Below are 26,300 nucleotides of genomic sequence, written 5' to 3' on the forward strand. Positions count from 1 at the left end.
AGATTGTAAAAATATACATAAAGCCTTGTACAAATTCACTGTTCTGTCTATAGATTCATGGCTGAAGATAAAGCATTCTAGTAGAAAAGCCTGGGGGCAGGCATACAAAATCTGATGAGCAGTTCTGTAAAATTTAACAGAAATATTACTACCTACATTTTAGATAATCAGATTACAGTGAGATTTGAAAATTAATTTCCCTTTGTTTGGTGGTTTTATGTTGTGTTTTGGGAATAATCATACAAAATGAACACTACAAATGAAAATCCTGGGTTTATTGAGGTCACTAGGGCAACTCCTACTGATTTCAATTGGGCCAGGGCCTCATTTTATGAGGAAGTCTTGGGGAGAAAATAAATTCAGACTTCTAGAAACGGAGCAGCATGCCAAAAAGCCTTTTCTTAATTTTATTTTGAACATGGTCACACTGCCATCTGAGAAAGCAGCTCCTTTCATTGCCTTCAGGAAATCAGCAGGTACTCCTGCTGCCACTGATTCCCCGCAAGCATGGAAGGACAGGCTGGCTCTCAAAGCAGCTGCTTTTTACCGTAGCCAAATACTGCTCATGGGCTCAACTCCCCATCGTGTCTCACTCTGGGCCAGGATCTCAGCTGCCACTGAGTGCTGGGCTTGGGAGGCCCCAAAGGCTCTCTGAGCTTCCTTGAGCTTGTCCTGGGCTGTAGGATAACTACTCTTGCTGACCAGAGGCCAGGAATTCCTGGGCTCCTACACTTGAGAGCTGAGTATTCAGAGCCTGTTCTAGACAGGATCTTGCCCTCATGAGAAGCAGCAGCCATGTGCTCCTGAGGAGTTTCCAGCTACATGGGAGCAGGGAGCCCCTTTTCCACCAAGCAAGATATTACCTGCAGGACAAACAACTGAGTGCACCTCTTGGAGTCTAATTCCTCCCAAGCCCAGAAACATCCCAGCACTTTTTCCTTCCACTTCAAACTCCTTTTTTTTCTGGCACAAATACACATGTGATTCTCTGCCTCACCAAACACAGTGCATGAGACTGACACTGCTCTCCCTAAAATCAATTTCCAAAGCAAGTGTTCTATCACTTCTGTCATATTTCAGGCAGAAGCAAAAGAGAATGAATGGCCCTTTGGATGAGACAGGCCATCCTTTATTCGTCTTGTCCACTTAGTTCTGGCCTGTTTACCAAAGCATCTGAGGCTGCCAGCAGCAGCAGCAGCAGCAATCTCTTCTGCTACACCAAGCTAGGCTGCTGCTGCTGCCAGTGTGGTCCTTGCTGCACCAAATCACACCGGTATCTACCACGCATTTAAGAGCTGGTGGCATTAGTACAGGACAAGGCATAGGACAGTTCCTGCTTGAAGCCAGTTCCACATGAGAAGTGTTGGGCACGTAAGAGAACTTGGATCAAGAATGGAGCAGTGTGGTGCCAAGTAGTGAAGTAACAATTCTAGAAAAACAACTTACCAAAAGTGGCAAGTTTGATGCCTGTAAACATCCTTCAATCAGAATTTTGGATGAACTACGAAGGTATTGATTTTTTCTGGGGTAGACTTCCTCAAATTTCCATATCTCTCTATCAGACTACAGAGTATTTTTTATCATTAGCCAGTAATATATGAAAGGCCTTGGACATGGACATCATGGAAGTGGGGCTTCAGCTTCACTGACCTTAAAAGTATTTAAAATGAAGTCTCAAATCTCCTGGAAGAAAATTGTTAATACTCAGAATTCTGAATGCTATTATATAATTAACTTTTCAGCAGAGAACAGCCTCTTGGCACTAACCATGTCCTTTCTGATCCATCAGAGACTGAAAAGCATGGCCTTTCCCGTGCCAACTGTCTTTTAGAATAAACAAGAGACCCTCCCCCTTCATCTCCACATGCTTAATAATATTAATAGAACATGAAAATATTAATGCTAGTAGACAAGGTCTTTCATAAAGCACATAAATGAATTCATTCACTCTAGCTCATTAGCTTAATCGTCAACCTTTTTACAATGTAACTGATTAACATTTTCATTGTTCTTCCTTGTTTTTTCTTCAGACTTTTGCTTCTTTGGGGATCAAAAGATCTCTGAATACATAAGCTCAACAAATATCCCTGCACAACTGTACAACAATAGGAACTATTAAAAGAGATAACTAAGGGCTTTCACAGCTCATGCTTCAAAGATACTGCAGGAAACAACCATTTAAGAATCATTTTTATTTTTATGTTTAACGCGATTATACACATTCATGAGTCCAACAAGATCTGCACTGTGACATTAAAGATACAGTACAATAACATTCAACATGAGGTACTTCATATATTTATATATATCTGTCCTTTATAAATAATGCTGTAAGCCTGCTAAGGTCAAACACTGCTTCAGCACAAATGGGTGCTGGGACCTGAAGTGAGCCGAGTTTATCACAACAAAAAAACAAAACCCAAACCAGTTCAGTGCAATAAGTGTGTAGAAATTAAAATGTTTACTTAACTACTATTTTAGATATGCAGAAAGTATATTACATTATACTCTCTTATCACAGATTCCTCTCACCAGCAGATCAAAGATACAAGTAGCAAACACAGCCAGGAACAGTTTAGACAGAATCTGCGAGGTGATCTCTATCGACATGACGTTTACATTCCAGGCTGATATGGCTGATGCTTGCGAAATGTCAATCAATGTATTCAAGCTTGGGTGCTTCTGCTAAACCGACCAAATCCACAGTCAGACACCTACTCAAGTGCTCTGATGTCCTAAGGTGAGTGGCGCTGCTCACCTTCTTACATCCCAGTACTTGTTAGCATCACGAAGTGCTCAGAAGCAAGTCACACTGTGACCATCAAAAGGTGTTTTGGGTGCCTTTGTATGATGACCCACACTGGAAACCTTTCCCTGCACCAGCTCCTAAAACCTGGAATGGACTCAGAGGAATTAAGCTAGAGGCTGTTTTCATCCTACTTCATCAAAAAGACTTCATAAAAGAATCAAATAAGAACAATAATTAAGTAACAGCTCATTTTCTACGTATTACAGCTACAGAGTATTCTGATCTCTGAACTTCTCTTCCAGCCAGTGAACGTAGCAGATACGTCACCTTTGTTTGCAGGTAAGTCAAAACAAAGAATAAATTAAAACTGAGAACCCGAGACTAGTTACACCAATGCAGCACTCTCTGACTTGTCCCACCAGCTGTGGCACATGGGTTTTTTACCAACCAAATTGGAATGCAGCTTGCTACCACAACTTGTCAATCTGATCATCACTCAGTGTAATTACATCTGCATCAGCCACTTGCTGTAAGAAAACTTAATCAGCTGATTAGCATCTTTCTCTGCTTTGAAATTTATCTAAATAAATGGAACTGCCGCTCAGATGTTGTCTAAAAGTAAATGACCATTACCTCATCACAATCTCAGATTCTTTTTTACGATCTCTTCAGCAACTCTTTCTCCACTCCATACCATTTATACTCTTGCCTATTTTCAGCTGCAGATCTAAATATAAATAACTAGAGTTTTTTTTAAATCTCTCTCTGGGAGTTTTCCATGGAGCATTCTGTTTAGATTTCACGAGCAGTCTGGATTATGTACATCTGTTACAAAAAACAAAACCTTTTTCTATGTATTTTGAGGGTATTTACATTTCAGAAAGAGCACTGCTTACACACACATGTATGTGTGTATATAAAACATTAAACGCTAAGATGGGTGAAAGGCATAAATCCTGCAGGGTACTTTTTTACCTGGCTCTCTTTTCATTACCTAGAAAGAAGATCTGGGCTTTGGCCATAAAGTGTTTGATGACTACACTCCAGTTTTCCTTACTTCAGATGGTATTTTGGACACTGCAAAGATGTATTGGCACTTTCCGATGGCCACGGGCCAGTATTCCAACCGTCAAGCAACACTTAGAGTAATAGTATTAAACTGGTAAGAAATCATATGAGAAAAACATTTTTATTACAGAACTGACAAGCGAATTTAGGGTTATGCTACGTTAATGTGTTGATATACTGTAACATTAATCTTCAGCCAGTCTAAAGAATCATTTGGTCCTCTCCTTTTGTTAAAACGTACGCAACAAACAGAACCCACTTCGGAGGTGAAGCAAGAATGAGATGCTTTACAATGGGCAGTGTAGCCTTTGAGGAACAACTGTCCCAGTGCAGTGATGAAGGATTTTCTTATGTTTAAGTAGTACCTGTAGTTCTTATTTATACTGGTTTCCTTCCCTCATAGAAGGAGTATCCCTCATACTTTTGCAAAAATGGTACAGACATGTAACAGGAAGTTTGGGGGGAAAAAAACTCAGGCAAGGAAAAGGTTCCATACCACATAATCCTCTGATTGATGTGTAACCATAAGCAGTTGCAAGAGCTCCAACAATAACACATTAGAGGAGACTTCTTCCCCCTCACTGCTATCTGATAACATACACTAAGTGTAGTATGACCACAGCTGAGAATCTTCTGTCTTTGTCTAAATTTCAACTGGTAATAAAAAGAAAAAAACCCCCTCATATTACAGAAAAAAATCGAAGTCAAGATTGATACATTCTTTTGTTCGTCTAAAATCTGCCTCTACCATGTTTTTTAGGAAGAAAAACAAGCCACCCAAAACAAACAAAAAATTATCCTGCATCAGATGATTGATATTAATTCCCATTTATTTAGCAAGGGTTCAGAGAAGTGCCATTTAAAGAGATCAAGTCTGACATAGCCAAAGCTGGGTCATGGGAGTAGAGTTTCAAGAGCTGCATATACAATTTGAACACGTGCAAGTACTTCCTCACCTTCACGGTGGGATTCCTAGAAAATGAACTCCAAGGGTAACTAGCCAAGCCTACATCCCTTCCTCACTGTGAGCATGTCCATGCACTGGGGACATGGTCAGCATGCCCTGGAGCTTCCTCAAAGATGCTTCCTTCTCCCCATATTCCCCTGGAGCCATCCCAAACAACTGGCTGCAGGAGAATCTCACAGGATAAAGGTTTAAACTTGCGCTTTTTCTGCTTATAACTGAAGGACTTCTTTCAGCCCCTGTTGTCAAAAGCAGCTTGGTTTACTGGAATCTCCAAAGTCTGCAGAGCAGACAGCAGAGAGAGCTATAAAACAAAGCTCTTCATTTTCTATCCCTACCTCCCCAATACAAGCAGAAAGCAGAAAATGGAGAAAGAGAAAACAGATCAATGAAGACAATGTTTAGTGAGATACAAGAGGGGGACATCCTCTGGTGATTCACAGGTGCATCAAAGAAAGGGTCAGCATCACCAGCACACAGGCACCCCTCTTACAAAGCCTTTAAAACTCGCTTGTTTCTAAGAGCTTCCAGTTTAAATATTACACTTAATCACCAACGATGCTACAAGTACAGCAAGCCAGGAACTTGCCCACAGCATTTAGTTACCTATTCCCTGTACTGATCACATATCTGCAGATAAAAAGCTAAGTGTCAGTAGGCCTGAACCAGACAGGTTCTTCATAGCAAAATGCTTTGCAGCCACACACTCCCATTCAAGCATAAAATATGAGTTCGGGAATTTGCCCTCCCTGTACCCCCGTGCCATTTGTACTGTCCGAGGAACACTGAAACTGAACAGTCACCTTCCCACACTGAACTTCTGTCATTCCTTCTTGTCCAAAATAGCTGAGTTCGTTACCATCCAGAATCACGCTTGCTGTGTAAAAGGTGTCAGGCTCAATCTGCACTGGATATTCAAACCACACAGGAAAAGTGTTACTAGAACCATCCGAGAAGTATTTACTCAAGTTCTGGCCCAGGATAACCCCTTGTCGCTTCAGTTCAATCTTGGCACTGTACTCTGCCGACCCACAGCTGGAGCCGTAGAGCCCAAAGCCAGCAATAAACACTCTCTTATCAACAGCAAACTGGATGCTATCACAGCGGCCCCGGTAGCGCCACTGGTTGCTGCGGTAAGCGCAGGACTGGAAGCGGTGGCAGCGCTGAGGGACAAGGCCCTTCCGGGGCTTGCTGACAAACTGCAGCTCCGGCTTTTTGGCAGCCGTGTACCACAGGAAGATGTCATTGGTTTCGTTGAGAGTCAGGATCCCGGACTGAGCAGCACCGTTGGCGAAGTCGTCGAGGGCCATGGTAGGGATGCGGATCAGGTAGAGAGCCTTGCCCAGCACCTTGCGCTTGTTCTCTATGGTGGCCGTCAGCTCTTGGCGCTGGCACTCCACTTCAGCCCAGTTCAGAGCTGCCTCGAAAACAACAATTTCTTTGGCATTCAGAGTCTCCCTTCGGAGAATGCTTTCAAGTGTCTGAAAATCAATGTCACAGAACCCCTCAGACTTCAAAGCGAGCTCAGCTTGGGCATCAATCACTTCCCAGCAGCGCTGGGTCAGGTCAGGTTCCTCGAATAAGCAGCTCTGGGAGAGCAGCACACAGGCATTCTTTGCACTCAGACTCGTCTCGAGGAAGTTGACGCAGGCGCGGGCCAGGTGAGGAACAATGTACTTCTTGGCAGCATAAAGAGTGGCCAGGACAGTGTCTGCAGCCAAATCGATCTCATCACAATAGATGTACCTGAAATAAAGCACACGGGTGTAATCCTGCTGCTTAATGCAAAACCAGAGTTTGTCAACAACAAACTCACAAAAAATCATAAACAAAGAATATTTAAATGGCACCACATTAAAACCAAGCAGTGCTTTTGGTGAGTATTGATTAAATCCAGAAAGAAAGTACAAAAAACATTCCGCACTTAAGACCATGGAAGAGAACGGGCTTAAATCTAAGGTGAATCCAACTCCCCATTTGGGGTACATGCTATGAGACAATTGTTTAAAAACTGTGGCCCCTGCAGCTCTGTGCTCCTTCCACAGAGGCCTTGGCTGATGAGAGGCCCCAGGCAGGAGCTCCTGCCTCACTCAGCTACCACAGGAGTCTGGAGCATGTGTTACCGAGAGTCCCCGGACTGCATGTCCCCTGACTGTGAACCGTGCTTTACTGAGGTGTATGCACAAAATCAGGAATGGTAACAAGTTTGTAGAAGGTAACTAGGTAATCTAAGAAGAGAAATGCTACTCAAGTATATGAGGTGCTATCCATTTCTGTAACTACTGGATTGGGTTTTTTTAGGAGGTGGCTTTTTTGTTTGGGCTCATGTTTTTGCTTGTTTTTTTTAAAGGGTGATGAAGCACATAGGAAATGGAACATTTCAGGTTTTTAATGCTCACAACATCCTACCTCAACCAGCACAGCATTTTCACTCAGTCTCACTGCATAAGGATGAAAAAAGCTTTACTGCTATGGTAGCGTGGTGGAAGAGATGAAGGTGAAATTCTATTTATGTGACTAAACTGCTGGGATTCATTGCTCAGAGAAATGAAGCATTGTACAGTTTGTTCTTTTCAATATCTCATGCTTCAGGGCCCCATTTGCAGCTGGTGAATGCAATGTGCTAAAACCATGCCAAATGCAATTTCACTCTTCACAGGGATAAGCAAGTCTTGATGGTTATGGCTGATAAAAGAGTCTTCCTCCAGAAAAGCTAAAGTTGTATGGAACCCTGTACTAATTAAAATTTTCTAGTTAGCAGGTTTCCCTACACAGTGAGTTTTCTGCAGAACAGATGTGCCTATAAAGAGAAATTAGTACCTACACTGGTCTGATTATAGATGTAAATAACTATTTGTATTTTTGCAGCTGTAAGATAGTATCCTCCATGCCACACCTGGAAAACACACACAGAGGGGATACTGCTCCAGCAATATAAAATCTAAGAGGTTACAGAGAAAAAGAAAACTTACACAGAGCCAAGCCTATTTTTAGTCTTTACTACTTGGTTTCAGCTTATTTGTAAAACCAAAGAGCACATCTCTATATCAATGGTTACAGGCGTAGCCCCTTTACCGCCCAAAAAATTCCATTCAATTAATTTGTTTTTATGATTGTCCTCATTGCTCTCCAACTCTTTCCTCCCTTCCATTACTTCTCTTTGCCTGCTAGTACAGCAGAGAGTGATGACATCTGTTTTAAATCGAAACAGTACAAAAGTTGCTATTTTAATATTCCTGAAAATCAAGAACTAATATCACTGATGTACAGCAGACACAGCACAGATCGGCTGTCAGCAATACTCCACACCTCTCCCTCTGCCAATGCACCTTGACTCTGGTCTGCGGTTACTGATATTCCAGTTTCACCCTGTTCTCAAACAGAGGATTCTGCCAGAGCACGGGGTTTGATGGTTTAGTAACACATTCAGCCTGGGATGAGATCACAGTTCTAACTTGAACAGTCAAGACTGAGATAAGATATAATACATTAAAGCACCAGTTCAGTTTGACAACTAGACTGTAAGTTTAACCCTGTTTTTAAAACTGTAGAGAACAGTCAAAGCAGTTTTACTGGGAGAATAATTAGTATCTACGAGTCATGGTGTTTCCTGTATTACACCTGGCAATACCTTGTTTGTTGTCAGAGTGCCCACTGTGTAACAAAACACGCCAAAAAAATTATGCTATTTATGCTATTCATTGGCCCAAGAAAAAAGAAAAAAAACAAAACAAAACAAAACCCAGCAAGATGTCCAAACCAAAAAACCCAAACTCAATGTATTTTCTGATAAAGTTTATGATGTGGAAAGAAGCATATGAAGGAGAGGCTGCTTTGGGATAGAGTCTTTCCCTCTGTAGCAACAGTATCATGAGCCTTCTGCCATCCACAGCTCACAGCAGTTGCAAGCGACACTCACAGGGATGATTTCCCAGAGGGAAAGGAGTGAAGGGGGATGGTGGCTGCCCCTAAGCTCCACGTGCAGTGGATCCTGTAGCGAGGGGACGCTGCACTGCTGAGCACCATCCCTGTGCCTTCCCTGCACCACCACGGCTGCACTGGAGCACTCTGCAGCCTCAGGCACACTGCATCACTGGCAAGGTTACCTCAACAGCCACACAGCCCACAGACTTTTTCTGGTCTTTTGGGTTTTTTCAACAAAAGCTGGGACGGTGATGAATCCCATGGTTCTGGTCATGCTCCCATAGATAGTTTCCTAAATTGCCATGGGCTAAATAACATGCCAAGACCTAGATGTCAGTATTGATACACTCTTTTCTAGGCTTGCTTTCTGCACGCATTTCTTAATGATAAATTCAGAAAGCATTATTTTTATATGGCACATCATGTTTAGTCACAGTGAAATAGAATTGCTGTTCAAAAAGAAAGGGAGGGGCTTGGAAGAATCCAAGTATCTTGTATTTGTGATTTGCAAAATTCAGCATGAAAGTAAAGCATAAGTCTGAGCTCTGCCACAAAACCAAAAGGGCCCAAAGTAAAGATCCATAACACACCTCCCTACATAATGTCATATCTTAACTTTATTTTTCAAGTCTACAGAACATCTGTTGAGCTCTTCCTAGCAGTTACTGATATTTGCACAGAACATTCCTGATGTTGATGATAACCTAAAAAACTCTATATGCAAGTTTGAATGTTCATCTATGGTGCCACTGAAATGCAAAAAAAGAAAAAGAAACTGTTCTGTAATCACAAGCTAATCAAAACAATCTATGAAATACAATAAATTGCTAGCTAGTGATTATATCATTACATGCAAGAAAACCTGCAGCATATTAAAAGGATCACGATCAGATACTGATGTATTTTCTGTAAAAGAAAGCAATGGCATTTATTTAAACTGAAGGGAAAAAAAATCCTCAAAGCCATAGCATTTCTGTGATAGGGCATTTCTCTTTGACAATCAGAGTTTATAGATACATTCAAGGACAATTCGGCAGGGAAGCTGCTTCATTATGCCCATTTAAGAAAAGACAGCATTTCTTACGCAGTTTGCAAGAAGGAAAATAATGATCATGTAAACTGACTAGTTTTCCTTGTTAGATAAAATCCCCTATTCATGTAAACAGGCTTTTTATCACTTTCCAAATGCATCAATATGATACATGAGGAGAAATTTATTTTTCAGGGGCTATATTGAATAACTTAGGGTCATTTTTCTAAGACAAGACCTGCATACTGCAGGTTTCTAAAAGAACTGGAACAATGTCAATCTACAAACCCAGAAATTTACTGGGTTTGAGGGGGCTTTGTGCATGTATTTTTAACTTTACACTATGCTTGCAAAGTAGAACAGTTGGTTTGGGTTTTTTTTGTTACAGCTGACAAATCTTTTTAGTAACTCCATTCCTTTGTGTAACGTGTAGTGACAAATCAGATCGATAGGCATTACAGTACACAATGTGCCCAAAGATCCCCTGTCAAAGTCATTATTTACAGCTGCCTACATTAGTCTAGGGGAGAGCAAAATGAGGGGAAAGTTTAAAACACAAAAAGAGGAACATTTTAAGCGACTGCTTTCTTTCTGTTTATATGCAAGTCTAATACTTCAGCTATGACATTGGCAGCGTATGTATACATCAGACAGGGAAACATATCCAGCAGATGAATGATGCTTACTTCAGCATTGCAAGAAAAGCAGCAGGCTCAACATCTGGTATACGGATTTCATCTTTGTCCTCAGCAAGCTCTCCGTAAAACATCGCGTGGAATACAGAGCTCCCAACAGCCAGGACGTACTGTTGAGAAAGGGAAACCTTATTTCATGCTTTGAACTGAAAACACTGCCAACACAAACAATGTGGGAGAGCCACTCTGAGCATACTGGGCTGCACTGACAGGCTCTACAGGCACACTTCAGTAAGAAATGTAGTCCAAGTTAGGAACAAATTACACATTTTCCTTGTGTTTTACTCTCCTGGGCATACATGCATTAGCTACTGGAAAACGCTCATCTCCACTGCAGAAGTGAACTATTTCTAGAAAATCTCAAGAGCAATATTAATCAACAGCACAAAGCAGTATTCCTAACTTTACTGCCCTAGCCCAACAAATGTACTGTTTAACTGAAAACACAAAGAAAAGCCAGGGATGGATTATCCCACTGCATGTGGCCTTTTCAGATACAGACTGCTGCCTGTCCCAGAAGAGCCGAGCCTCCCACGCTCTGTCCCGGCATAGCCGTGGGAGCTCTCTCTGGCTCTCCCTGCCCGAGCAGATCGTGCAGCTGTTGCTTACTTTGTGTCCCGGCAGCCGCTGGGTCCCACCTGGTGGCCCGACCACAAAATGAACATCTGCCATCAAGTCATTGTTGAACATCACTGCATTTCTACAAACAGAGGTAGCATGTTAATTTGTGGCACCCAGGAACTCTCTGCATGCCCCAGACCCATGAAATTTAATTTCTTAGCAACTTCAAGTTGCTTGTTAGCAAAGAGAAGCCAGTCACACTTTGCTTCAAGCTACTTTACACATCATCGCATAAATATACCAGAGAAAATACTAAGGAGGAAAAAGCATGTGTGGGGGGTGTGTGTGCAATAAAACCAACCCCCAAACTTCCGAGAACTTTCCAAGAAGCGGAAATCAAAGTCCAGCGCATTTATCACTGAAAATCCCCACTGAGGTCTAAAAGCAAATCTTTACGGGTATGCTGCAGCTTTCAGCAACATTTTTATTTACTGAAATAAATGCACTGTCTGGAAAAGAGATATTAAAATATTTTTCCATTACCAAAACTCTTATTTCATGCACACATACAGGGAGACAAAAAGCCCAAATAAAATATAACAGTGTTTTCCTCAGCAAATAAATGCATTCTGGACATTTTGCTACTTTTCACCTCTCCATTCAAACACCAAAAAAACTGCCCTGAACTTACCTCTCTCTGATGGTTGGATAAAGTCCTTGCCAATTAGGTGCAGGAATAGTGTTGTTGTTATTGAGATTTTGCTGATGGTACTGCTGGACAGCGGTTGTATTAGTGTTAGCTGGTTTCTTTCGGGGAAAAATATCAGCAGCCATCTTCTTCTTCTTTTTGGTCTTCAAGGTAATGATTTCATAGCAAACTGGAGGCAATTTGCTGTTGCTACTGCCGCTGCTATTTCCTTTCTTAGAGCTCTTCTTAGACCTGTTCTTGACTGTCTCTGGAAGCATCAAGAAGAAGGTGAGACATTTCATGTTCTTTCCTTTCTCATCTACCATGAGTATACTCGTGTGTAAAGCCCGACAGCCTAACTAGTTAGGAACATTTAGGAATGCACGTGGAAGCTGTTACACCAAAAGCAGCAGAGCTGAGAGTTTTCTTCTTTTCCAGCAAGACAAGGTGACCTTTCCAGCGCACCGAGCAAGAAACTGACTTTAAGTTTGATCCAGAACTCGAATCGTTAAATACATCCCCATCATTCCAGCCAGCTTTCCTTCTTTCCAGCTTTCCCGATCAGGAGCCGCCTGGCAGCGCTACGCGCCGGGCAGAGGGCAGGAGGAGCGCACGGCGGCAGCGCCAGGCTGCCGGCGAGCCGAAGTTGCGCGGGCAGGGCTGGCGGCGGAGCGGGGCCGGCGGCGGAGCGGGGCTGGCAGCCGTGTGGGGCTGGTAGCCGTGTGGGGCTGGCAGCCGTGTGGGGCTGGTAGCCGCGTGGGGCTGGTCGCGGAGCGGGGCTGGCCGCGGAGCGGGGCTGGCAGCCGTGCGGGGCTGGCCGCGGAGCGGGGCTGGCGGCCGTGCGGGGCTGGCGGCCGTGCGGGGCTGGCGGCCGTGTGGGGCTGGCGGCCGTGCGGCCGGAGCGGCAGCGCGGAGCCAATGGCTGCAGCCGCCGAGAGCGGCTCGCGCACAGTGACACCTATGGCAGCCCGCGCCGCTCCCGCGCTCGAGCCGCAGCGGCGCTCCCGCAGCTCCCACGCAGCCGAGGCAATTAAGGAATAAATGGCACACGCCGTTGCGTAAGCGCGCGGCTGGCCAGGAGAGTGTGCGTGCGTGTGTGCGCGTGTCTGCGAGCGCTCCTCCGTGCCGCTTCAATTTTCACAGGGGAAGCAACAAGAAGTTGAAATCAGGTAGAAAGATCTATCTGAGTCTATTGCCGTGGGAACTATTTCCACGGGCGTTCGATATTAGCACAGCTTCCTTTGCCTCTAGCGTTCCCACAAATCCCTCCTGTGAGAGTTGTTCAGCGTGTGACAGATATCAGAACCGAATTAAAGCAATCGAGCAGCAGCAGCACAGACAGCGATGCAGCCAAACAATCCCTTTCAGCGCAGCTTCTACTCCAGTGTAACATGAACAGGGATGAGGTCACAGCTTCAGCTTTAACTCCTTATGTTTCCAGATAACATAACAGCCTTTGACAGGGGTCCCAAATCAATAAGCAGTGCTAATTAAGCCAGCTTACACCAGACACGGCTGCACCACATCAGAAGAAAACTTCTAGATGTGCAATCAGATTAAAGCAAACCAGAGTGAATATATTTAATCAATATTTCAAAGCATTAAATGAAAAAGTCTGAATGATTTAGAGAGTCTTGGGCAAAAAACACTCCCTGAGATGCAAACACAGTCCAATTTTACACAAATACTTTCTGAAATAAACAGGATATAAGCTGTGCCAACCAAACCACTCAAATAAAAAAGAAGTCTGATTTTCAGTCATTACTTTACTCAGAACTTAAACTTAGATGAGATTTCTTTAACAGCAGGTCAAGTGTATAGAAAAACCACCAAGCAAGCATAGCCACTTAAAAACAAAAGCAGGGAAATAAAATATACTTGATATGAGGAGTCAACATATCACACCTTAAAATACCGGGAAGCAGATAATTAAAATATTATTTCAGACTTACTTTCAGTTTTAAAGAAAAAACTCCTCTGCTTTCAAAACTAATTTAGCCACATTTTGCCATAATTAGTTTTGCTGGACAACAATACAGCAGGGAAATTAAAGTGAGAAAAGGTTGATGAAGAATGTTGTTGAAGCCCCTGACAAATCTGCCACTGATTACTCAGGCCATTTATTCAATCTCCATCCCAATTGCTTGAATCACAGCTGTGGCTTCGTGACACACACTCAGGATGTCTTTAACCTGAGAGTGTGCAGGTATTTCAAAGATTACCAGGCCTCCTTGGGACATGCTCCACAAGAAGCACTAACTGTGTGCCCCAGCCATCTGGAGGCTTTGCTGCAGTGGTTGGAGATGATGCCATTCCCAGACACATCTGCCCTCTCTGTCTGAAGGCAATACTCATGGAAGGGGGAAACAGAAGAAGACATGTCCATGCCTCAGCTGCTACATTTCACAATCTTAGTGCAAGATCTCCTTGACTGCTGCTTTAAAGGAAGATGGTGGGTTATGCCTGGTGTAGCTGAAAGGCAGAGACACGTTGCTAAATACATTGAGGAGAGGTTATGTAACTTCCAAAGAAATTATTTCTAGCAACCTTTTCTGTCTCCTCCCCGCTTTTTCTTTTTATCTGCAACAGTCTGATTAGAAAGAGAAACTAACAACCTAAACCATATTGAACCGTAGAGAGGGAAAAGGAGGAGTAAAGGAGCAGAAACTCATCCCACAGATGGGATCTTATAACTGCTCACAGCTGAGTTTATACCATGAACACAGCAGGTATTCCCTTCACAGAATTTGAGTTTGTTGAGTTTGCCTAAGTTTTTTTACTCTCATTATGTAAATTTCCAGCCCTTCTAGTTACAAAAATAACCCTTGTGCCAATGCACAGGACAAACATCTCAAAAGAAAGAAATCTTAAAGAACCTCTTAAAGATATAGATAACCACAGACTCCAGAAAATCTGGTTCTCAGTGTTGCAGTTGGCAGAAGGTGAAAGCAGGGGTTGGAAGATTTGATTGTCGTTCCACAAATCCATTTTATAGACTTCCAAAGTATATAAAAATCAAGGTCTCTGCACATTTCTTCAAACCAATGACCAGGAAGAATCCAAAGATTTTACACACACACCAGATAAGGTCACTGGGAGGCTACAGGTGATAATGAGGGACAGACTGACCAGTTAAATCCATGTGGGAAAAACAGTAAATGAGAATCCACAGGAATCCCCACCAACCTTTGAATTCTGTAACACACCACACATGTACAGCACGTTGTACTTTCTGGGAAAAGAAAGGAAAGGAGGGAAAAACTGCAGCTGAAGCATGTTCTGCCTGAACTCAGAAGTCAGACAGACCCCAGCAGACAAGAAGGATCTGCATGACAGGATAAAAGCCCACCCCAGTAAATAAGAAGCCAAACTGCCATCTTTGCCTGCTCTTAAGCCACCCAACAAAATCTGGTCTGCTCTAACTGGAAAATAGCACTGATTCCAGAACAGAATCTAAATAGATTTAGATTTTAATAGAATTCCTATGAAAAACTATAAACGTCTCACAGGTTCATACCACCTTCTACTGCACTTCATCATCTCAGCAACTAAATCTCATAAACTAATCATTAGATGGATGTGAAATGGGAAAAACAACCCCCAAAGCATTAGTGCTATTCTCACTCACTATTCTTTCTGTTTTGGCAGCAGCTTCCACTTATTTTTGTACAATGGTGTTTTCTCCCTTTACTATATACATACTGTCAATGAATTTAGAAATCAATATGCTGGCAGCCAGTAAAAACAACCTAGGAACTGCTGCCTGTTGAAAGACCAGTCAAAATCCCCAGTTTAGATCAGTTTGCCTCCAATAAGAGGATCAAGGAAATTGACCTTCTCTGACCCAAAGATCTAGCCATTTCTGAAATCTTATTACAATGTACTCCTAATCTTCCTCAGCAAGTCTCAGTTTTCTTCATTAATTATATATTAACAGAACTAAACTTGATATATACAACTGAGAAAAAGGGAAATACAGTTTTTCAAAGGCACATTAATTTTTATTTTACAAGCAAAGTAGTCAGACCAGGAATATTTCATGTTAAAGCGTGTAGGAAATTCCATGTTTAAATCTTAACACTGGCCTAATGGGTATTCAAAATGCCAGAAGAAAAGAATTAAGCAAAGGACTATATTCCCAGTCTGAGATACTACACACCAACTTACATGTCCCTTTCAAATTATTAGGAGCAGGTTACGAGCCCGTGGAAATCAGTTCCTGACTAAACATTGTGAACTGAAGCAGCAATTTTGCTGTTCAAACCCAAGTGTGTGCAACACACGTGCCATCCCAGTTTCATTTATCCCTTAAGAACATAATATACCTTGATACCATTGTGTGGCACAGGCGTCACAGCAAAGCCCAGCTCCTGGTACAACTTTTAATAGTATGTTACTACTGTAATTATGCCTTTCTATAGGTAACTTCCAATAGGGAAATCAATTTCAGGGCTGATGGGAGTATTCTTCCTCATACTTCATCAGTTTCTCCTGCTGCAATAGCAGGGATACCAAAGTGTTTCTATCTTTTTTCTCCTTCTAACAAATTGAGTTTTTCTACATCTCTCATTTACAGGCCTGTTCCTCATATCGTAACATGAGCTAGACAATTCTATAAAACACAAGCTTTCATCAAAATTCCCAATTGTTTGTTACAACCACATCATGAATAAAGGAAAGGATTCTTAGTAAGCAATGAGGAAATGCATACATTTCTTTTTCTGTAAAGTTGCCAAGCGTCTTCTTTGGCAGTTACTATGTCCATGCATTATTAACATTGTTTAAATTCTGAATTTCCCCTTACAAGGAAACAAATTTCAGATGACACATCTTGATTAACCAAAATAAATACACAATGTTACTGTTTAACAAATCTACCTGTCTGCCCACTGCTAGTTCTCACTGAATTGAACTTTAAGCACTCATTTAAAAACTGAATATACATGTTCAAAAACCAAATAAACAAACAGAAAACCTCATTAAACCCAACCCACACAGCTGTGGTGTCTTGTTCTGTTTACCTCTCTATGAATTATTTAGTCACTTGGAAGAGTCCTTCCCAAGCACCATTCCAACCGTTCTGTTTGTAAAAACCAATTTGGAAAGGGGACTGATAGCTCTACCCTTCATTTCCTCAAGTAAAAAAAAAAAAAAAAAAAAAAAAAAAAATCATTACAGTGGACAAAACCATCCAATCTCCTCTCTCCTAAGTTTCTCAATGGCAGAAGAAGAAAGATGGAAGAAGCCAAGATGGCATCTACTTCTGTCTGCTGCACGGAAAATCTGGCAATGAAGTCTTACTCAGTAAGGTCTTCTATGGAAAAATAATAAAATAAAAAGACTACTAGAAGCAGGAAGAAAGATGGGCAAAATTGTAAAGACTCTCAAAGAAACCAGATTAGATGCTAAAAAAATAGCATTTACTTCCCAGAATAGCCAAGAGCCGTGAAAGAGTAGAATAGTATCAGAGTAGAATTGCATCTTGAACCAAGACTAGAAGCTTCAAACCAAAGTCCAAAATAGCTAAATTGTATTTTTCCATAGAACTCATGCTATACCAGCAGCATACTTGTTACCAAATATTCCTGACTGCTTAGTGTTTATGAGGATTTAAATACTTTGCGTAACATTATCCACTAAGATAGCTTTTCCATTTTTTTTACTAAATGCCCTTAATGCTTTGAAGAAAACAAAAGTAGAAAGCCCTGAGCAGCCCAGTCAAAAGGTAAACACAAACTTACACAAGATAGAAACCTAAAGAATGAGTATTCACAGTTATTTTTTACTCTTGTAGTCTTTGCTAGCATACAGGCTACACATGGCATTTGTTTTTACTCTCTCCACCAAAGGAGCCTTAATCTTTTTAACATGTCCTTTTTGTACCTGCAAAATAATTTTGTTTTGTTTTTTTAAGCAATATCTATTTTGAGAAAAAGCAATCAAAACAAAATGTATTTAAGAATACTATCTAGTCCTATGTTTACTTGCAAATAAACTTCCCTTGTATGGATTTCAAGTCACTTTCCATAAACCTGTTCCTATGTCAACTGCAACATCTCCTATTCTCATTTTTTCCTGTTACTTTTCTTGCTTAGCTGCTTAAAGCCTGCAATTTAACCTCAGTGAGAGGTCGAATAACTTTGTATTTATGCCCCAAACACCAAAGACTTTGCTATGCTGGGTTTTTTGCTTTTAAAGTTAAAGGTTTTGTTCCCTGATGGACCAAAATAAATACAGCTAATGTATCAGAGTGAGAAAAAAAATGTTCAAAATTTTCTTGTATTTTCATTCTGATTTCAAGACCATGCCTGCTGCATGAATGACAGTCCATATAAACCACAACTGTGAGAAGGAAGGTTAAGGCTTAAACAACCCGCAGCGAAAAATATACTTGATCCCGTTACAGTGAATTACCCCACAGATATTCTCTTCTGGGCATATGGAAAGAAATAATGTCAAATGCTTCGTTACAACCTAAAATATATGATTTTACAAGCCTGCTAAGACATATTCCTCAATATCATCGTTTTGGAGCTGCAGGTAGAAAATATCCCAGTGCAGAATTTGCAATGCATTCTATGAGCATTAATTTGTTTCTTGATAGTTCAAAGTAAAACCAAGAATTATAAATGAACTCTGAGAACAGAAAACCTGCAACCACAAAATGAGAATTCAGTTCAAGGTTACAGGAGATAAACTGTTTTGCTACTAATTTAAAAGAGACAAATTATGCATTTGTTCCCTATCACGGCTACTTGAGCTTGTCCACTTCATTTCACGTAGAGCTTTGCTCTTGACAGTCTGTGGGGTCAAAAAATAAGCTCTTTCTTAGTGGCTGCCATTTATTTATTTATTTATTTATAAACACGATATTGCAAACCTGAAAGCACTCAACCCTTTTTCTAAGGCAAAGGTCAACTTTAATTCTACTCTGCCTCTTACCAAAACTGACTTACAAAGGAAAGATCAGAGAGCTCAGGAAATTGGTAATGAGATACAGTGGTTTTCCTCTCTAGGTCACTAATTCTAAATTGACCAAGGTCAACAGTAATCAAAAGTCATTAGCATTTAATGATCCTTCAGTGCCCTGTGAGAAAGAAGCTAGTGATCTTCCTGCACTTCAGAAAAACCATCACTACAATCAGCACTCACATGCTGCCTGCTTCAAGGGAGAGGTCAGATCAGATGACTACAGACAGAACTTCCAATCTTGCAGACAGATCTCGCCTCTGCAGACAAACCTTTATACGAATTTTAACTTGGCTCAGAAACCATCATTTTCAAACTGAACAGTTAAATTAATACAGGCTCTCTGAGGGGCAGGCTGTGAGCTGCCTGGTCCTGCTCCTTCACATCAGCAGTTCCCAAATGTCTTTGTTCCCCTACACACAGAAAGTCTGCAAAATGCAGATGGAAACAGACCCTTCCTCAGAGAGGAAGGTTCTCACTTGTGAGAACCAATGGCAACAGAAGTAACTACTCCATGAGTATCCACAGGGGAACTGCATCACAGTAGATTATGCTGGTGTATAACTCAAGGACTACATTTTCCATGTGCAGGTAACCTACATTCACCATGTCAGACCGCTGTGTTGAAGTTCCCAGTGGGACAGAAGAGGGGGAGAGGATATTGCTACAGTGCACAACCACACCTGCTCTGTGGCCTGCACACTTCAGTCCCCTGGGACTGTCATAGTAACAGCACCTTCAGCAAGGGTAAGGGGAACAGAGGGTGTTGGGGTCCCTCCCCTGCCATGTAGCCTGGGAGAGGGGCCCTGGGGGGGAGACACGGGGTTTCCCTGCCCCTGGTCAGTCTCATTTCCCATTGGTTGTTTTGTGTTCCCCGGGGTGGCCGAGGACCCTGGGGTCCCGTGACTGCGGGGCTCCTGAGCAGAGCCCCGGCCATGCGGCTGGAGAAATAAACATCTCTGAAACATCTGCCACGAATCTGTCCGTGTATACTTTGCTTTCCACGGGGCTCCTGGTTTGAAATATGCTTGTTGCAGTAATCCCCGCTGCAACAAACTGGTGGAGGAATGCAGGCAAGACACCCATCCCTGAGGAAGATTCGTGAGTAACATAATCACTCTAGACCTCTCTCTTCTCATCTTGGTTTGGATATTCTCTCTGGACTATGGAAGAATCGTGGGAAATGGGGCTCTCTGAGCCACAGAAAAAAATGTATCTAGAAGTAAAAGGAATCCTTGCAAAACAAAACAAAAAAGTAGCGCAACTGGGAGATCTAGAACATTTCTTCATCTGGCTTTTCAAAAGGTTCTCCTATATTTCTTGAGACTTACTTTTTGATATCGAACCTCCTGTATCTTGTGAGGGGTGTTTCTGGGACGAGATATGGGATAAAGTATGGGATCAAAGAGAAGCTTTCCGTGCATACCTTATAATCAGGGAAGCTCTTGAGGAGCATTTGTATGGTTCCATTACCCCTAAAGCAGAGGATCATACTTATCCTGTGGCCGAGGCCGCGCGGCCGCCATCCCGGGAGCACATGACTGCAGCCGTGCCGGCGGAGGTGCCTGTGCTGGATGCGCCTGGCCCCCTTGGGAGCCCGTGCCTTATCGCGGACCCCATCCCTGTCTCGGGGTCCCCGGCCACGCGACAGCGAGTGAGGGAGCAATGCCGCAGGCGCCGCGGGTGCCGTGGGCCACGAGCAGCCAGGAACCGGGCATCGGCGTGGCAGGCCGCTCTGAGCACACGGCTCGGAGAGCCCTGCGGAGGGAGAAGCGGCGGTTTCCACAGCGACACGAGAAGCCGCGCAGCGCAGTGCCAAGCAGAAACGGGGCCACACTCAAAGCAGCATGGAGTTTGCGGAGCGGAACCACTCACAGGGCACAGAGCCAGCAGCGATGGCAACGCGGGGCCGCGCAGAGCCCAGACACGCGCCGGAGCAGCGCCAGTCGGAGAGCGCGGAGCAGCCGCAACGCGGGGGCCCGGCCGAGACGTCGGAGTCGGCAAGGCGGCGGCCACGCGGGACCAGCAGCCACGATGAACACGCAAGCACATGATAGGAGGCGTTATAGCAACAAAAGTCACAGGAACTGTGAAATGGTACAATGTCAAAAACAACCATGGGTTTATAACACAAGATGATACAGGGGGAGATCTATTCATCCATAGAACTGCCATTAAAAGGAATAACCCTAAAAATTACCTGCAAAGTGTAGGAGATGGGGAAATTGTACAATTTGATATAGTGCAAGGAAAGAAGGGTTTACAAGCAGCAAATGTTACTGGACCTGGAGGTATTCCTGTCAAAGGCAGCCGTTATGCACAAAATTATAAACAATATCCATCCCAGCAATTTCCCTACCCACAGCCTACTTCCCCCTTTTACCCTATGCCCAATATAAACCCCTTCCTAGGTTTACCCTATCCCCAGTTTATTCCTAATCCGTTTTTCACCCCATGGCTTCCCTATACAATTCCATTTCCCTACAATTCCTCTCCGATGCCAAGGGGGGGGATGAAAAGGGGAAGGGAAGAAATTAAACCCTCTCCTGCCTCAGTTTCCCCACAAAGCATGCCCGGAGAGTTCTGTCTCCCTTCTGTCAGCCCTAAGATGTTCCACAGAATCTGTTTGGACATTTAAAGACTCAGGAGGGTGGCTTGTTTTGTCTTGAAACTGTTCTTGTTATGTTTATCCAGTTGTTTTCATTCTCCTTTTATTAAAATAAAACGGGTGAGATGTTGGGGTCCCTCCCCCCTGCCATGGAGCCCTGGGAGATGGGCCCTGGGGGGGAGACACGGGGTTTCCCTGCCCCTGGTCAGCTTCATTCCCCATTGGTTGGTTTGGGTTCCCTGGTGTGGCCAAGGACCCTCGGGTCCCGTGACTGGGGGGTTCCTGAGCTGAGCCCCGGCCATGCGGCTGGAGAAATAAACATCTCTGAAACATCTACCACGAATCTGTCCATATATACTTCGCTTTCCACGGGACTCCTGGTTTGAAATATACTTGTTGCAGTAATCCCCGCTGCAACAAGAGGGGACTTTTGGAAAGCTTGGTTAGGTACTGTCATGGAAAACTACATCATGCCAATCTGTTTTACATCTAGGGAAGCTTAGGGAACATGCAGCTTACAACTCCACAGCAGATCAGCAACCTGTGTGTTTACAGCAGAGCATCACGGCCAGCAGCATTCGTATGTTAAACAGGAAAAGCCTGCTACAGCTTCTTGTTCCCACTGCGTTTTAAATTACAGAAGAGGAAAATCATGCCAGTGAAAGAGGAACAGGTCAGTACATCGGCAAACCAAGCACTTGATAAGAAAGACATTCTCAGCCACAGTGGCTCTCACTTCCCAAAAGTGAGAATTAAAACAAATGAGTAACAACTCTTGCAGTGCTTTTACAATTGTTTACTAACCCAAATTTTTAGATATGAGAGACCGATTGCTGCTAACCTGAGCCTATTCCAAATAGTTCAAGGAATGGAACCAGACACAACATCCATTAAACTGCATTGTCTTCAATGATTCTCCCTCTGCCACACATTAGAAGCAGTGGATCTTATTACTTGCCCTTAACTTTGTTTCCAGACTCTCCCAGTATACAGCCTCTATTTGAATCCACATGGACATAAAGATGTTCCCAAATTTTTATCTTATCCACCACTTTAGAAAATCAGATTTATTTTCCTTTGCTGCAAATACTTCAGTCACACTTGCCTTTCTTAGCAGTTAGTTATGCTTCAGTATTTCCATCAGTTTCTCCTCCTCTTTAGAAGTGAATGGCAGCTGCTGCATCATGAATTTTCAAGACAAACACATACATACTCCTCAAATTCTGGTTTCAGAATATATTTTTGGGCCTTAAGATGTATTTGTCTATCAGTGTTAGGATATCTTAAATGTTCTTCTTCACAGTAACTCTGTGACACGTCAGAACTGCAGTAGAGAAAGACACTAAGGAAGCAGCAAGTAAGCAAACAGAAGAGCGTAATTAAGGCACTGTACAAGACAAACACAAATACTCATTAGTTTTATGTATTATGAACTTTTATATAGTAGGAAAACCTTTACTTTTTCTTGATATACATGGGGTAGTATCACTTTAGTGTCACAGAAGTGTAAAGTAAAAGGCAAAGAGCTCTAAGGAATCCTCACACCTCTCAGACAAGCAAACATGCCTGAAGAGCTGCTTTCATTTCATACTCCCAGAAAACCCTTGCAACCAAGTAAGGAGACAGCACAGCTCTAATTCCAGAGAATGTAGTTTTTTGAAGAAAATGATTCCTTTAAATTGCCTTTAAATTGTGAAGAGGAGAAAATGTAGCTAGGGTGGTGACGGAGTATAACCTGGTACATAAATATCCTGTCACAGAAGGATGTTATCAACAAGTCATTCAGCCTGGTATTTATGTAGTACATGATCCTCTAGTGAAATATTTATTCAGGATATCAGGTAATCTTGGGGTACAGGTGACAGGGCTGGACAAGGTGATGTCTCAAGATACCTTCCAAATCTGTTTGCTGCCGTTCTTCACCCCACACAGCCAGGGCAGACAGCAGATACTCACAGGCTGCCAACCAGCTCCCCAGTGTTTTAAACTGCAAACACTTTCCAGACGCTGGACTTGCTTGGTTTTCACGGCAGCTTGGTGAGGTATCAAACTCATAGAGGGCAGCAGAATCAGAAAACAGATGAGCCAGGCCCCAAAAATGGGAAGTTTGCAAATTTGAATAAAGTGATGTCTTACTTAAGCTTCCCCGCTCAGTTTTCTGACACATATATAAAGTGCTTTTGTAACCAAGGCAGGTGATTGGAATTCAACTTAATGGCAGAAAACACAACCAATGACAACTTCCACCACAAAAAGCTTTTAATCTTTTCCTTCCGAGATTCCCATCTCTTACTTCCCTCTTTTGCCTCGTCTATCAGACATTTAAGATAGAAGCTGCTGCTTTATCACTTATTTACAGAGTGCCTCAGAAAACAGAGCTTCCACACCAGCTCAGGCATCTGAACATTTGTAAAACAGAACAACAGCCAGCGAAGCCTGAGGAGTTACCAGAGACAGTATTGGGGCAGAATCTTCTTGAATTACGAGAGAAAGCTAATGCTGGGCATAAACAATATTCTGCTGCAAAACTCATTTGCACAAGTTTCTACAACAGGCGATCTAAATTTCTTCTGACAGCATAACACATGGCCTACCATCATCAGACCTCTGTTTTAATGGAGCCTACCCTAGCACTGCTGCTTTCATCCTAACTGTTTGGTAAATTAGGAAAAAAAAATTTGCTCACAAGCTCTAACAAGCAAGTGGTCAAAACATAAAAATACTGTTGCAACTTGCATTTTTTCCCCCAGCCTTAAAGGGCAAGCTGAATGAATCCCATGCTGCTTCTGGAAGGTGTTTCCTCTGAGGCAGAGCTGAGGATCACTGGCAGGGAAACACAAGGAAAGTTATTGTGCAGTTAGCTCCAGTGTACTTACTGTGGGGGATTTAAGAGGGGGAAAAAAAAAAAAAAAGAAAGTACTGCAGTCCACGTTCAACTTTAGCAATCCTGCAGAACTTATTTCAAATGAAGGCCCTAAGAGATTTGATTTGCAAAGCTAAATTACCCAGTAAACCCCAGATACTGGGCACTGTGACATCCTGCACATACACTCTTTAGGAAACAGTGAGAACAGTTCTCTCTCACTAAAATAAAAGCTATTTTGAGCCTAACACTGGCATAAAAGTTAACTAATGCCAAATAGAGTATTGTACACCTATAACCAAGCACTACCTCTCTCCAAAAAGCAATCAAAAAACCCAGGGCACAGATTAAAATTTAACACACAGATCACATGCTGAAAACAAAGTATGACGAGGACTAAAAACACGGCAAAAAAACCTGCATTAGCACTTCTCAGATGAGACAGTCTGTGGAATTAGACATGTTAGTAACCACAGTTCAGGAACACGCAGGTATCTTAACTTCAATTCAAACTTTAACTCACAACAACCCGCTACTCCCTTCTGTTTCAAAATGCTTCGGCACTCAGGAAACACCACAATGAATTGGATTTATAAAGCTCGAAGTTCACAGGTGGCTTTCTCAAAACAAACAGGAAAAAAGGTGAACTGTAAAGGTGTGGGCCCTTTACGTGAAACCGCTGAACCTTCAGGCGCAGGAACATCAGGAGGTTCGGCCAACAGCGTGGGGAAAGGAGGTGGTATTTATGCCAAACCGGGTACAGCTATTTATTGTGCCTCTGGAAAGTTTACTGAATTAACGCTTAAAATACTTCTTTTATGAAAGAAGCTTTACTTTAAGCAGGAAAAGAGCCCCAAAGCCCAACTTTTGGGCTGAGAGAACGGAACGCGTCCCAGTGAAGGCTCCAGCCTGGCCACAGCCGGGTCCCGGGGCTCCTCCCGAGCCCACTCCATCAGGTCACCAGCGGCATCGCCGCGAACCCACCCCGCTGCTGCACAAAAGGCGACCGAGGGGGCACCAACACCCCCCGCGGACCCGCACCGCGACTCCGACCAAGCAAAGGCCGTGCCCGGGGGGCTCTTTGTGCGGGAGAGCCGGCGGCTCCACTCCCCTCACCGACCGCCCCCGCTCCGCGAGTTCCGCGGCGCTGCCGGCGCTCAGGTGAGGCCGCCCCGCCCCACCCCTCCCCTCCCCTCACGGCGGCGCCTCCGCGGGCGCGGGGAGCCCATTCCCCGCCGGCACCGCCGCAGCCCGGCAGGGGAGCGGGATCCGCGGCCACATCCTGGAGGGGCGCGGCCGTGCCCTCGCGGGTGGCCCCGCGCGCCCCCCGCCCCGCACTGACCTGAGGGCGCTCCCGGGGCGGCGCGCGCGGCCCCTCCTCGCGCCGGCGCGCGCGCGCGGCCCCGCCCCTCAGGCGCGCGCGCGCGCGCGGCCCCGCCCCCGGCCCGCCCCCCGCGCGCCCGGCCCCCGCGAGCGGCCCCTGTGGAAGGGTTTCGCGCCCCAAAAACGCCGCCCCGCTCTGGAGTGGCCCCCCACACCCCGCCATGGGATCCCGGCAGCGGCGGAGAGTTGGCATTTCACCTGCGGATTGATTTGGGAAACGGACCAACAACATCCCCCCCCCCACCCCCCCCCCCCCAATGAGAAATCACGTTAGTGCCCGAAGTTGTAGCATCTTCGTACAGCCCAGACTTACGATTTCACCTCCGGAATAAGATGGGAGACAACCTACCTACACCTTAAAAAAAAAGACAAAAAGCGCTTTTAAAAAAAAATTTAAAATTCTGCTAGTGCCTGAAGTCGAAACATATTCACACTGCGCATATGAGATGAAATAAGTTGGGACACAACCTAACAAAATCTTTTTTAAAAAACAAAATAAATTAGAAATATATTTTTTTTTAAAATTAGGAATCTCATTAGAGTTCAAGCATTTCACGGCTTATTGCAACCAACCTGTTTGAGGATTTGCCCTCTAAGAAAAAAAGTGATGGTTTTTGGTGCACGTACCAGTATCTCTGAAAAAGAGAGCTCACCCTTCCCTTTAGACAGCAGTTTTGGTAGATTAAAAGTTATAAGGAAAACTATTTGGTAGTTGAAACCTTTGCGCTCTTTCATCCACTCTTATTCACAACCTCCAAGCAAAAAAAACCAAAACAAAACCACCAAAACCCCCCCAGA

At 43.5% G+C, this 26,300-nt stretch overlaps 1 protein-coding gene across 2 annotated transcripts; it reads right to left on the bottom strand.

Annotated features, from left to right (window-relative positions):
• Window positions 1-2,172: 2,172 nt before the first annotated feature.
• Window positions 2,173-25,508, bottom strand: BTBD3 (BTB domain containing 3). Of its 2 annotated transcripts, XM_032103670.1 has the most exons (5): window positions 25,462-25,508; window positions 11,683-11,947; window positions 11,040-11,130; window positions 10,422-10,540; window positions 2,173-6,527 (listed from the first exon to the last, which is right to left on the bottom strand). In XM_032103670.1, the coding sequence occupies exons 2-5, from the start codon at window positions 11,823-11,825 to the stop codon at window positions 5,495-5,497; spliced, it is 1,386 nt and encodes a 461-aa protein (XP_031959561.1). In that variant the 5' UTR covers window positions 11,826-11,947; window positions 25,462-25,508; the 3' UTR covers window positions 2,173-5,494. The 2 variants fall into 2 exon arrangements, with proteins under 2 accessions (XP_031959561.1, XP_031959560.1); XM_032103669.1 differs by lacking the exon at window positions 25,462-25,508 and having other exon boundaries at window positions 11,683-12,379.
• Between the last annotated feature and the right edge of the window lie 792 nt (window positions 25,509-26,300).

The sequence above is a fragment of the Corvus moneduloides genome, chromosome 3, assembly GCF_009650955.1.
Source record: "Corvus moneduloides isolate bCorMon1 chromosome 3, bCorMon1.pri, whole genome shotgun sequence".
In the NCBI taxonomy this organism is placed as follows: domain Eukaryota; kingdom Metazoa; phylum Chordata; class Aves; order Passeriformes; family Corvidae; genus Corvus; species Corvus moneduloides.

What these genes read in the sequence shown, in the direction of transcription:
- BTBD3 (XM_032103669.1), bottom strand. Translation starts at nt 12,005, where the DNA reads ATGGTAGATGAGAAAGGAAAGAACATGAAATGTCTCACCTTCTTCTTG. An exon ending in AGCGGCTGCCGGGACACAAA is followed by an intron (nt 10,541 to 11,039) that starts GTAAGCAACAGC and finishes CTTTCTCAACAG; the next exon opens with TACGTCCTGGCTGTTGGGAG. An exon ending in GCTTTTCTTGCAATGCTGAA is followed by an intron (nt 6,528 to 10,421) that starts GTAAGCATCATT and finishes GCTTTATTTCAG; the next exon opens with GTACATCTATTGTGATGAGA.